This window comes from Seriola dumerili, unplaced genomic scaffold, assembly GCF_002260705.1.
Source record: "Seriola dumerili isolate Sdu_G_001 unplaced genomic scaffold, Sdu_1.0 BDQW01000149.1, whole genome shotgun sequence".
NCBI classification, from domain to species: domain Eukaryota; kingdom Metazoa; phylum Chordata; class Actinopteri; order Carangiformes; family Carangidae; genus Seriola; species Seriola dumerili.
Window position 1 is genome coordinate 4,523,356 of NW_019174404.1, and position 13,945 is coordinate 4,537,300.

Consider the following 13,945-nt stretch of genomic DNA (forward strand, 5'->3'; position numbering starts at 1 on the left):
CTGGGATTTTACATGCTCGTTCAAGGTGCTGAGGATGGGCAGCAAACTGGCTGTACTGCAGGAATTCCCATCTTTTGCAGAGAAATCACTGCTCTCCATCAAAGTCTTTGCCCACTTTGAAGGTGTTCAGATGACCTCTAAAGAAAATGCACAACAGGGAGACAAGAAAAAGAAGATATCAAGTGAAATGTTTCAGAGCAGCTCACTACAACTGTGAGGCAGTGTTACATTTCAAAATGTATTAATGATACTGATTGTGTGGTCTGTGGACACTGTCACGGCTATTTACAGCTAGGAGCAAACACAGTTAATGATGAAGCATGTCCGTGAGTTTCTAGATGCTTGACTTCTATGAACTCACTAGCTGGCGCCAATCGTTGCCAGAATCTGCCTGTTTGTTGGTGTCTATTTCCCACCCTGAGGGCGAGTCATGCTGCTGTGTCTCACCTGCTCGTTGGTGGGTCTGGATTTCCTCCAGGCCTGTGAGCGTTCTGAGAGACCTGCGTTCTTTGAAGGCCACAACAGGCACCATGTCCTCCTCATTCTTCAGCCCCAGCTGTGAGGACTTAGTTCCCACTGGCAGCTTGACAGCATCCTCTATGGTGCCATTGTGCACAGGCTCTGTGTTTTCCTTTGGTTGGGCTTCCTTTGGCATGATCCTCGCTGGTACAGACTTCTGTGTTGAAAAGGATTAACTAATTTAGTCGAGGACAGGCTGTGTGGCTTTTAGAAGTGGAGTTGGTTAGTTATTAGTTGATGCCTGATGTGCGTCATATGAGCCCCGGGGTGATGTACTTTTTAAAAGCTGAACAGTAAATCTCACCGTATCTGGAGAATCTGTCCTTCTGGTTCTCCGCATGATCTCCTCAAGTCGCTGGAAAAAAACACAGTTCTCATTAACGCTGTCACAGAAGGCTTTCTGAGAACATTCACTCTCTTAAATAAAACACAACTTTTGGTATTATTGATTTTGATAATGAAAGATAATATATAGGTGTGTGTGATATAGTAATCTGATCACTGGGAGGAAGAAACAAACAAATCCCTGATGTGTTTTAACATAACAAATAAATATAAAATAAAATAATAAATAAATCTTTTCATCCTCAATATGTCTTAAACATGCATTTCAGTTCAAATTTGTAAATCAGCCTCAGTCTGAAGCGAGACTGTGCAAGAGGGGGATCCCACGTGACCGACGCAGACAGGCGCTGGCTTTTCTGTCACAAATTTTTGGAAATTTCTGAAACTACAAAAGTTTTCGGAAATCCATCTTTGATACTCTAAAAGATGTGTGAAAAAGCCTTGGAACCATTCCCACTGTGTGCACTCTTTGGGGTGGCTCATTTAAATTGTGCTTTCTGTTCTCTCCTTGTTTGGAAAATAATCCTGTTTGAGTGGAAGGACCCACTTTCAGCAATGGACACCGAGTTAAAAAGTGCATCAGATTCAGTTAGCAAAGGATCTTTATTTAATTAAAGACTCGACTCTGAAATTCTAAGCAGATGAATTGACTCTATAATTTATTTATTTACCTATTTATTTATTGTTGTTGCTGTTTTTTTCTGCCTTCTACCTGTAGTTTAATTTATTTATAACCTTACATATCTAGTCTGTCTTATTGTCTAGCTCACTTGTTTTTTTTGGGGGTTGGTTTTCGTTGTATATACTTGCTTATGTTGTACATAATTCAAAAATATATAGTAATGACTTCTTATCTCATCACCTTTTTTCTTGCTTGGCGCTCTGCGTCTTCTTTTTGTGCAAGAATTTCTCGCTCTTGTTTGATCTGCTCGGCTTTCGCCCTTTCTTTGGCTTGCTCCTCTTCTCTCTGAATAAAAACACAGAGCAGATACATGTTGTGAGAATCAGCACAAAAACAGAGAATGTATCTTTCAATAAAAAGTAACTAAGAATAAAAGAAAAAAGCAAAAGCCATCCATTAGAATAGAGCTGTGCAATTTAACCTTGCTCTGTGTTGGCAGAGCAAATGTTTGCACTGACCTGTTTCTGCAGAAGGGCGGCTTCCCTCATGGCCTGAGCTCTCTCTTCCTCAGCTTGTCTCTGCTCCTCTTCCTCCCGTCTCCTCTTCTCCTCTATGAGATGCTGAGCCTCGGCCTGCTGTCGCGCTCGCTCCTCTGCCCTCCTGCGCTCCAGTTCTTCACGACTCCGCCTGGACATAAATTTGCAAACAGTATCAGTGGCCTGCTACTGCAGTGCTTCCGTCTCATAAGTGGACATGTTTTTTACCTTTCTGCCTCCTCTCTCTGCAGACGCTCCTGCTCCTCTCTCTCCCGTTGTAGTCGGGCCTCTCTCCTCTTTTCAGCCAGGAGACGAGAGGCCTCCTCTCGGTCTGTAGTACCAGCCGAGGGCCTGCTCACAACTTCAGGAGGCTTTGGAGCTGGATGAGGAGGCATCTGGGAAGGACCTGATGTGCAATAATGTCAACATCAACATACAGTGTATCTGAATCACTTTAAATACTTCACTTTTTGTTTCAAGCATTTTTCCGTAGCTTACTTTCATCTCTCGTTGCTCTGGTTATAGCCTCCATTTGTGTCTCTGGCAGGTTCAAGCACGGAGTCTCTGGTGCATTTCCAGCCCTCATTTTCTCTTTCTGACCTCCAGCTGATGTCCTGACAGGCCGTGAGTTACCAGGAGCGAGGGCAGAACTACAAACAGCAACATCTTCCTCAGGGACCGACGGGAGCTCGAGCTGCAGCGGGGTTGAATGTCTGCTAATTGATCTGCGGGAACTCCTTTAAAATCCAGCAGAAGAGAGCAGATGTCCCGCTTTGTTCACATTATCATGACCGTGTCGTGAATGTGGTAGCGGGGGTACAGGTGCACACTTATTTTTACCTACCGTTCTGGTGAGGGGGAGGGTGTTCTGCTTTTTGTGACTGTGGCTGGTTTCATGCTGGTTTTGACGCCAGGTGATCTGATATTTGAGCCCCTGTTTGACTTCTTCTTATTGGCATCTTGCTGTTTTGTTACTTTGATCTAAAGCAAAGAGAATGAAGAGAAAAGGGATATTAGAATCATAGTAAAGACTGAAAATACTGGCAGCTGGGTGATTCTAAAAATAATAAAATCATATATTATTTAGCAGCCAAAGGAACGGCTTTAGATTTACCTGCGCCAGATTGATGCTTCTGTTGTTGGGACTGGGGGAGGCATATGGCCTCTGTTGGACCAAACCAGAGTGCTGCTGGGGTTTGAGAGGGGTGGTGGTGGTGGTAGTGGTGGTGGTGGTGTTGGTGGTATTCATGGAGTGGAATGAAACTGCACGGCGACAAACATGGACAACTGAGCCAGTGTTTCGTGCCATAATTATGGGAAATTGGAGAAATATGCACAGATGTGTGGGAACAGTGAAAAGGATGGAAGTGTGGAGCAGTGCGTCAACAGAGAGGAAAATGAGCAGCGTTAGTAACCAAAGGGTATAGTTGCAGTTGTAGTGTCACACTACGAACCAGTAGCATCGCTTTGCCATAATACTAAAGCAAAAGAGTGCATTCTGTTTTCAGGGGGGAGGGGAGGAGTACCTTCTTCTCCTGACTCGCAGCCAGCGCTCTTGCTCCTGGCCAGATAAGAGCAAGTGGGGGTAAGGAGGCGACTGACCAAGTTCTTCTCCCATGGTGTCAGTGGTAAGCGACGTGGAGCTACCATATTGATCAGTATAAAGTTTTAAGTGCAGCAAAAACAAAAGATAAGGCACGCCAAGAATCGTTGTGTTAAGATACAGTATAGATACTGTGAAGTATGGTGTTATGAGTTTAGAAAGATTATGTTAAAAGCAGCAGAAAAAAAAGAAAGCATATTCATCTCTACTTACTATTCTTGGTGGCTTTCCTTCCTCTTGAGTTTTGACTGAGATTCTGTTGGGCCCTTTGGCTCTTCTCTATTGTTTTGCGCACAGCAGATTCATGCCGCTCCTTAATTCAGGAAAACAAGCGCAAGTGTCGTTGTTACTCAATTCAGGGCTGTGAAATGAATAATAAATAAAAATTTTTTTTAAAAAGTTTCTTATTTCCACCATCAAACTCACTTTCTCCTCCTTCAGTCTCTGCTTGCGCTTCTCCTCCACAGCAGCACGCCTCGTCTCCTCTTTGTACCGCTGCTCCAGGAGTTTCTTCTTGCGCTCCTGCAGCTGTTGTTCATAGTAGAGCCTGGCCCGTTGCTCCCGCTCCAACCTGCTCAGCTCCCGAGAGGCTGGGGAGAAGAAAAAAAAAAGAAAAGTGAACCAGTATAAATAGATTTATGTTCATCTTTTTTAGAAATTGAGGACAGAGCCGTATGAATTGTACCACCATAGCAGCTCACATACCAAGTAACTTCTCTTGCTCTTCTCGTCTCTCTCGTGCTGCTTTCAGCCTCTCGTCAATATTTTGTCCATTAGCCACTAGAATGCCAAGATAACACTTTGCAGTCACTGGTTTGATGACAAACATTACATTAAGGCAGTGTGTAAAAGGACTCTGTGCTTTAAGACATGATCTGGTATCCTAATAACATTGCATTTGGCTGATTTAAAGAGTGAGTGTGACCCCGGCTGTGTCAAACCTGCAGTGGCCCTTGGAGAAACTGAGTTGGAGATTTGGGCAGGCTTGTGAACAGGACAGGCTGCTTTCTTGGCCTGCGTATTTGGTTTGATACAAGAGCCATTCTCTGGAAGTGAGGAGAAAAATCATGCATGTTATTCAGTGAAAAAATAAATATTTTTCATTATCTGACACTCAATATTTTTTGGAATCCAAACCCTAAATGTATATTTTAGTACAACAAATGATATGAAGCAGCTGTTATGTGTAAACAAAAACCAATCATCATGAAGACTCTTTCCCAAACGGTGGTCGTTATGGCCTTAGGGTCAGCTACAGATGAAAGAGCCATTATAAACAACAACAAAAAAAGTCAAGTCCTAGACACAAGACTGAAGAGTAATCAGTTTAAATGCACAAGGGGGGGTAAAAATCACATGAATGTGAATGTATTCCTTTAGGGTTAACAATGTCAGGATGCTGATTATTCTATGTATATTATGTAATCTGTGTCCACAGATGCCCCCTAGTTTTCTCAGGTTTATGGTGGCCATGCTCAATTACAAACTGATTTAACAGAGGGAATATATAATCTGTATATTCTGCTCATGCGTCATCAGTATGATCAGATGATCCTGTGTTTGTGATCTATAGTCATCCTGGCTTTGCCTCAAGGAAAGGCTTGTTAAGATCAGCTACTATTCAAAACCCTTTGCAACAAAAGCAAATTGCTACTAACCTGATGCTCTTTCAGATCCATTCCTCTTCCTTTGACTGTCGATTGTACGTGAAGAAAGTGGTCCCTGCGATGGAGGGATGACACTCTGTTTCTTCTGCACAGCCATCGTAGGTATTGAGCCTGGCATACCAATGCTCACACTCAAAACCCCCCTCCTTTCTCCCCTCCTTCTCCTCCTCCCCTTTTGAATTTCTATTTCAAGATGCCTTCGGGTTCTAACTGTTAGAGAGCTGTGCAGGGGACTGCCTCCTGCATCAGCTGCTTGTCCATCTGTGCCTTCAGAACCAAGCGAGTTAAAAGCAAGAAGCATCCAGTTATTCCCTTGTCCAGTGGGCTGGAGATAATTTAAGGCAATGCTATCCACAAAGGAAATTTACTTCAGTCTCCTTTAAGGTTATGGAGGTCTGGAGAGAATCTGATCCTCAATGAGTCTCGTCTATAAAAAGGCGACTCCCCCTTTAAAGATCTCACCCTTGTGAGCTGCTCCGCTTTACTTTCACATAATATAGCTGTGTCACTTTAACTCCCCCACCACACTGCCTGCTTCCTAGATGGAAGTGGCCGAAGGGATGCAGCGTTTCCTGGAGACAGAAAAAAAAAAAATGGAGGCAAAGCTGAAAGCCTGTCCTCATGAATAATTACCATGACAACGGTGGTGTAATATTCAGTGACATGCATTGCCTGGACATTAACTTGCTCTGATGTAATTGGTGCTTTCAAAAGCTGTGGTAAAAAAAAATGATTTTTTCACCCCCATGATTCTTCCTTTGAATGAAATGGTCTGACCACTAGATGGAGGTCTTTCTATCTAGAGGACAAGGTGAAGTCAGCCTTGCCCCTTAATGACTTCAGCCACATTCACCTAAATCTACTTGGGCCAAATGTATAAAAGCCTTACCAAAATAAGGTCATTCAAAAATAATAATGATCTGCTTCTACTTCCTACATGCACTTATTAACTTTGACTGATCTGACATCACACTCAGTTGTCCCAGTACCCTATTTTGACTAAAATGGCCAATATGGCCAGTATGGTAAATTTAAAATTATAAAATCTTGAGGTTTAGTCATGAACATAAGTTTTATTTTATGTACTAAACTAAGCCCAATTATATTCATAAGATAACAATCTTAACAAGTTTAGAAACAAAATAGCAGCATCATTTGGAAACTTTCAGACACTGATGAATTGATTAGTTGACAGGCAGAAAATTATCACACATGTTAATTAGAATAAATGTTAGCCAAGTACAGGTAGGTTATTTACTAGAAACTGCTGCAAGGAAATACACAGAACAAGGCCAGAGTGTGTTAACTATATCAGAGCAAGCTCATCTCTTACCATCCTGGTGGTTCTTGAGCTCATCCGAGTGTCTTTATCTGCAGGGCTTATTCAGCCTCCATTTGGGTGATGTGTCCCTAAAAGCTGGTTCCCCAGTTCCTGGTTCTCCTGGATCCACATCCAACACCTTGTCAGCAGCTTCTTCCCTGGTTGTGTGCAATGAAATTTTTATTTTATTATTATTATAAATTCACATTTTAAATTTTTAAACAACATCCCCCTTTCATTCCGGTACATTCAAACAAGCTATTTTTGGATTAGGAATTTAAAATTATTAAAATATATTATATTATATTATATTCAGGACAAGTAGATGTTTTGTTTTGTTTTTGTTATGCCAAATTTACTCTCACTCTGTGCCAGCCTAAAATTAGACATAGAAAATTGCTTGATCTGCCACATGCTGTTTTGTAAGTTTTATGAGTTATGCTTTTCAGTCGAATTAATAATGAAAGAAAATAAAATCTTAGAAAATCTGCTGGTGAAAACACGTGTGAAAGTTGAGAAATGTGACAAAAAAAAGTGTATACATGAATTTTTATCAAACAATTTTTATCATACCTGCAAAAGGCTCATGTTAAGAAGGAAATGAAGTTCAAGACCTCACCTATTTTCTAGAGTAGCTTCCTTCGGACAAGCCGTAAGAGGTCAGTGATATCACTTATCTTTAGCCACAAAAACACAACATTGTATAACTGAAGTAACAGTAACGGTAGTTTGTTTTGCATCATGCGTGTGCGGGAGCTAATGTGCTAATTTAATTGTGTAAATTTAACAGTTGTAAACACGAAAATTTATGTAACTTTTACTCCAGGTTTCACAAGAAGTCGTTTTCCAAGACTATCAGCAAAAGCGTAGCCAGTTTCTGCTCAGGTATGAGACTAAATTGACATTTTGTGACAGTTAACAGGTAGAGAGGCAGTTGCTGCTAAGTTGCTTTAGCATAGTGGCATAACTTTAGTAGCACCGGAGCTAACTAAAGGTTGATATGATGTTCGGGATCTATTCATGCACGCTGCACAAAAATAAGAGTCCAGTTTGAGTAAAACAGGCGAAATAACTACCTGTCAGTCACTGTTGTATTTAAGATGCCCATAGTGCAGCCAACGGCAATTACAAGTCTTTGGCCACCAGGTGGTGCATCCATTCATTACTATGGCAACAACAGGTAGCACAGTGAGTGAACAGTGAGTATGGTGCACAAGTTAGAGCAGCTTTGTCCTATGAAAGCGCATTGCATTCACAAATAAATAAATAAAATGAAATATTTATCTCTTGAGTATGACTTCCGTATCTCATAATTATGAGATACTGTGGACCAATAGGACAGAACGCTTCAGAACTTGCCTGAGGATCGTCAAGAATGAAAGACAGAGTAGATCCAAGTTCATAACTGCTAGAGGAGGCTTGTGGTGTACTGAAGTGAAAGTATAGAGTATTGTGCAAAGGTTTAAGGCACTTGATCGTTTACTAATTCATTCTGCAGCAGGACAACAATCCCAAACATGACCAAAGTCATAAATTTCCCCTAGGGGATAAATAGAGTATCTATCTATCTATCTATCTATCTATAGAACTATCTTCACAGACAAAAAACAAAGAGTCCTGCAGCCTATGACATGGCCCCTGCTTAGCCCTCATCTCAACATCATGGAGTCAGTCTTTGATTACATGAAGAGACAGAACACACTGAGACAGCCAATATCCACAGAAGAACTGCACTGAAAAAAACGTGGAGTGTGATTTACTTAAAAAAACCTCGGTAACAATTTCCACACACAAATTCCTAGTAAATTTAACTTAGGATATTCTCAAGTAAAGTCTACATACCAATAAGTATTAAGTTCAACCAAGAAACACTTGTAAAGTTTACTAGCAAATTTCTGTTTTCATGAGTAAATTTCCCCTTCTGTAAAATTTACTCAGACTACCACTGCATTTACTTACAAATTTCTGTAAAAAATACTTGCTTTTTCCTAAGCTTTTAAATGGCTGGACCTAGTTCTTAATTTAGCATTATTTCAGTAACATTTACTTGAAAGAGACTCGGTAACAATTTCCACACAGAAAAATCTTTGTAATTTTTACTCTGGAAATTCTAATAAGAAACACATAATATGAAATAACCTTTTTAACAGTACCTTTATTTTCCAACACTGGTGAAAGAGGTCACTGCTTACAGTATTCCAACATACTGACTCTGGCGCTGGCATTACCAGATACATTTCAAAACAGTGTTGCCAGTTAGAATTTAAGAACAACTTTCACTAAAAGCCATCAGTGTGTGGCTGTTTATTGTGTGCTCTGACACATTTTTAAATGGGACATTTGACCTCTGATGCTTTGTATGTCAGAGAGCCTCGACAAGAACATTTACAAAGAAAATGTCCAATGAAATGCCTAAAGGTATCACTTTAAAGTGAAACAACAGCAAGTACCATAAAGTGCAAAAACTGCAAGTAAGTGCAATAACGGCAAGTACCATAAAGTGCAAAAACTGCAAGAAACATGAAAGTGCAGTCAGAAATATGTTACTTTCTTTAAAAGGTAACTCCAACAATTGTATGTAACCATTCACAATGTGTTCTACCTGCAATACAATTCTATATGCCAGTTAGCATAACAGAATACACAAACTGGGCTCAGGCTCAACATTTAGAACAGGACATTTCTTTAACTAGTTTTTCTTACTAGCCACCAAGTATTTCCTCTGAACCACAAGTTAAACAATGCAGTTGGTTCAGAAACTTGAAAACAGTCATCTCATGATATGAGTTTGTTGTGCAAAGCCCGGACTTTGGGAGACATCTTCAGGATGTCAAGCTCAAGAAAGAGCTTCTGAAACACTTGTGTATTACACATTTGTACAATGTGTATTTCAACTTTGGTGGGTAACTCAGGTTCATTGCATAGATAAAGCTCACCAGCAGCAGGCAAGCCTTTGCCACACTTTTCCAATCATCAAGAACCTCTTTTCCCTCGATGATGATCGACACATGGTCAGGGCTGTGGTCTTCCTGTGCAGTATTTCCATGGACGACAACGATCTTCAAGACGTGATGAGCATGGTCATCTCTGATGGTTTCTTTGCTGACATCCTGTCAAAAACATGTGAATCAGTGCTCAGATCTCACCAGACAATATTTTTTCAGTCAGGTATTTTTAGGGTAGTCTTGAGGACTATGAAAACACTGTCAGACTAACAGTAAGTGTTTTTAAATATCCTTTTGGGTTTTTCAAACAACACAAGTAAATTATGTTTCACAGAGGTTGTTATCTCTGTGACCCAAAGTTGTGCTAATACATAGAGAGGCGGCCCTAGTTTGTGCTTTGCTCCAAGTAGGACATAAAACAGGTAAGTATACTGGATTCAGTGTAGAGGAAAAATGTGAGATTTGCCGTGGGTTTTTGATTCAACAAAAACAAATTCAAAAACTGTCTTTTATGTCTTGAGACAATTCCTGTGGTTCCTCATCCAAAGGCTCAGGGTCATCATCCACATAGGTCTCATCCTGAGCAACACTGGGCTCAGGGTGTTTTCTTAAGACTTCAGTTTTAAAGTCTTCAAGTGAATGTGAAGTGTGTTTCCTGTGTCTATGAGTAGCAAAGGTGGAATAAATGTTGGTACTAAAGTTGCAGTTTTTGAAGACACATGCAACTACTTCAAACCTTCTTAGGTGGCCGCCAAGATGCTCAAAATATTGCCTCTCTGAATTAAAAAAACCAGAGCAGCATAGTTGACAACTAAATGAAAGGACTTCCCTTTGTGTCACCAACTCCACATGCTGCCGGGTCAAATGGGTCCGAAGGGCATTAAATGTTTTGAATGAACAAGGGCAATCAGTGTGAAGACAAGGGATTGACTGGCTGCGGCCACCATTTCCATGTTTTAGCCTGTAGTGTTTTAACAATTCTATCCTTTTGTCTGATTTGAAGCTACATATTTTACACACCCATCTCATGTTGTTGCACCTGGAAAATAATAAACACATACACAAATATCTCAAAACTAAATTTCTATGTCAAGTTAACCTATAACAGTACTAATTTGATTTTACCTTAAGTAAGCTGTCAAGGCCAATGTCCAGAGTCAATGTCCTTTATTCTGTGAAATATATAGACAAGTAAAATTAACATACATTATATGTACAAAAGTATTCAGACATCTTTGCAATTTAGAATTGGAGTAGAATTTAGAAGCTGTGATTCCATATGGCCTTGCATTACATCAATGTTAAAAGTTGACTGGAAATTTTAAAGTATGTAATCATGTGTTATTGTAAGACATTTATTGAACATATTTAAACACCATCTATAGCAGTCTTATAAAAGGGCACACTCTTGATATGCTGTTTTAAAATTATTTATTCACAATCTGTATTTTAAATAACACAAATGAAATAATTTACCTTTATAAAGGCACTATTTATATATTTTTTTAACAGCTTTCCAATTAGTATTTATCTTTTTAGCCCCCCTTTTTAATTGTAATATACCTTATTCCTCTTTTAAACATACATGTAACATACTTATTTTAATATATTTCCCTTTCAAAACATTTAAATGAACTATCTTGCCATTACTGTTTTAAATCATCATGTGAGTTTTAATGAAGAAAATTAAATAAATCAGACTGTATTTGTATCAAAATAATTTATGAGTGAATACTCTTATAACACACTGCCTCCTAAGTCAACTGTGCCATCACTGCTTCACTAACAAACTGCATTTAATGTTACTGCAGTGATAGCAACTTAGCTTGGCTACCCTCAATGTTAGACAATGCCTGGGTTAGCTTCGCGGCTAGCGCCGTCTGCGATTAGCGTTAGCTTCGCGGCTAACACCCTTAACGATCTTTTACACATTTTCAACCAATTACAGTGATACAGTCTCTACCACAGCAGTGTTAAAAGCTCAATAACTCCTACTGGTTTTAAGAGAAGTATCTGAACAAAGCAGGCATTGTGTTGTCAGTTCACCCAACAGGCTAATATCAACAAGCAAAATGGTGCCTCCATTCTCTGAAAATGTTAACATTACCGGACCTTAAAACACAACAGGAACGCCCTACGTTTGACGAAAGTGGCACCTCACGTTCAGTGTAACACACACACTGGACAGTTATCACACTGTAGCCATGTTTACCTGTGCTGCTGTGCGTGTCTGTGTCCGCTGACCTCAGAAAAAGTACGTTATGACTCAAGTCCAAAGCGGTCCGCGGACGCGGGAAGAGCGGAGGAGCCCTTAGCTAGCTAGCTAGCTAGCAGGCTAAAATATTCAAACACTGAGGAGCCAACATAAAAATAAAAAGTTAATTAATCATATACATACCCCAAGGGTCCACGTCCATCAATTGTCTCATCAAATGAGCACCCAAACGATCCCCCAGTCGAGGTGTGTTGTCCAGGAACCCTGTTCTTGCTGCTGCCTCAGAAGTAAAAAGTACACGCACTCTGACCTCACCTGCTGAGCATGCGCAATATTGCAAGCTGACCTCCTATTACCCAAGTAAATTTTACTTGCTTATGTCAGGTTGTACAGTCAATACAGTTGTTAAGTTAATGTTACTTGGAGTGATGGATAATATTTACTTATCAAAATGAGGATACATAATTACAAACAAACATCAAGTAACACATTAAATAAAAGGTGACATTTTAAAGTAAAAGCACCGAAATAAAATTTCCATGTAAAATTTAAACAAATAATCAAGGTTATAATTACAAGACCAAAAAATCATTTTTTTCAGTGTGTGACAGGTTCTCCATGATGCTGTACTTTTAGTACCTGCACACGTTGGGCACACAACCTTTTGTTTGTCCACTAAAGTAACATTGAATGCAATGGTTTTGATCAATCACTCGTTGCAGAATGAACAAACCAATCATTCACATTTTGGGTAATTCCTTTTCAGTATGTTCCCCGGGGTCACTTGAGGACAGATCCACCTGGGCCCTACGTGCTTGAGGGCTTGTGCAATGTCCCCCTCCCCGCTGACACCAACAATAACAGTGCCCTCTGGCTGTGTTTCAGAGATGGAGTTTGCCAAACTTCCCCATCCAAGAGTCTGAAATGTGTCATAGGGACACACTACACCTTGGTCAGGTGGTGTGCCCACAGAGTCACTGGAGCACAAACAAGATGGTGATAACCAGCCTAAAACCAACAGCCAAAAAAGGCCTTTGGTCACTGGACCTACATGGGATAAGATTGCATGGTTGGTATCAAGTCATTCTGTGGTTCACCCTAGACGCCATTGTCAAAGGTGTCAATTTAAGGGCTTGGTTGCTTGCTCATGCATATTCATAAGCATTACCTAAATATTCACCCAAAATACAGATAATAACACTCTTTTGTATTGTACAGGTATAAGATGTCTGTGTTTTAAGCTCTGCTGAGAGACTCTGTGATGTGAAGGAGGGTGGTACATAATTGTGTTTAATTGTTAAATATTAAAAGTTAAATATGTTTTGTTCTTTATCAGACCAGAAAAGTCCGATGTGGCACTTTCGTTTGGTGGCTGATGTCAACTTCAGAGTGTTTAAAGTTGCATTTGATGACACGACCCATCAGAGAATGAGGTTAGTATATTAGACTACAGGGGGAACCGGTAACTTTGCACTATTGATGACATGTTCAGCGGCCATCGTGGAGGAACTGGGACATCTCCTGAACTCTTCTTAGCCGGTATTGAATCATGTAATTAAGGGCAGAATCCGTCAACAGAGTTGCCAGGTTGGTGTCACTGAGAGTATCGCACACATCCAGCTGAGGAGGTAGGAAAAGGATGCATCCGTTGCATTTATATGTAAAGACGAAAAAAGAAGTTGCATAAGGTTAAGCTTGATGTTTTGTTTGATGTACATATGTTAAATATTGGTGTATACTGTTTATGCATCTTTGGACGTATAGTGCTCAATCATTTCCTCAAGGGGGTAAAACAAAGATATTTTCCCAATGTGGCAACAATGATATGTTTCCCTGTTATTCCCTCTAAGCAAAATCCATTTCTTTTGTTGTGAACAGTGATACCTCCACATAATGAGGATGCCACATGCAACACTGACTGGACCGCTTAAATAATTCAGAGCCTTGTTTCATCGGATACCAGCAACATTAGACTTTGACGTATGGCTTACAGACTTGGCTGTATGTGTAATTGATGAGATGATGAGTTGTACTTCAGCATTCAATAGAAGTTGCGTTGAATAGGAGTTGCTAAAGCATGCCTCAACCCAGCAAAATAATACAACATAATCAGTGCTTTAACATACCACGCATACCACATTTGCATTATTTGATCCTCATTTATTCAAGTAA

The 13,945-nt window shown here is 40.1% G+C and overlaps 1 protein-coding gene across 2 annotated transcripts; it reads right to left on the reverse strand.

Annotated features, from left to right (window-relative positions):
* Positions 1-46: 46 nt before the first annotated feature.
* Positions 47-5,410, reverse strand: LOC111225354 (ensconsin-like). Of its 2 annotated transcripts, XM_022750168.1 has the most exons (15): positions 5,284-5,410; positions 4,567-4,671; positions 4,331-4,405; positions 4,052-4,215; positions 3,839-3,938; positions 3,549-3,665; positions 3,137-3,309; positions 2,867-3,003; positions 2,521-2,759; positions 2,251-2,428; positions 2,005-2,173; positions 1,727-1,831; positions 824-874; positions 448-676; positions 47-137 (listed from the first exon to the last, which is right to left on the reverse strand). In XM_022750168.1, the coding sequence occupies exons 1-15, from the start codon at positions 5,408-5,410 to the stop codon at positions 127-129; spliced, it is 1,980 nt and encodes a 659-aa protein (XP_022605889.1). In that variant the 3' UTR covers positions 47-126. The 2 variants fall into 2 exon arrangements, with proteins under 2 accessions (XP_022605889.1, XP_022605890.1); XM_022750169.1 differs by lacking the exon at positions 3,549-3,665 and having other exon boundaries at positions 3,137-3,285.
* Between the last annotated feature and the right edge of the window lie 8,535 nt (positions 5,411-13,945).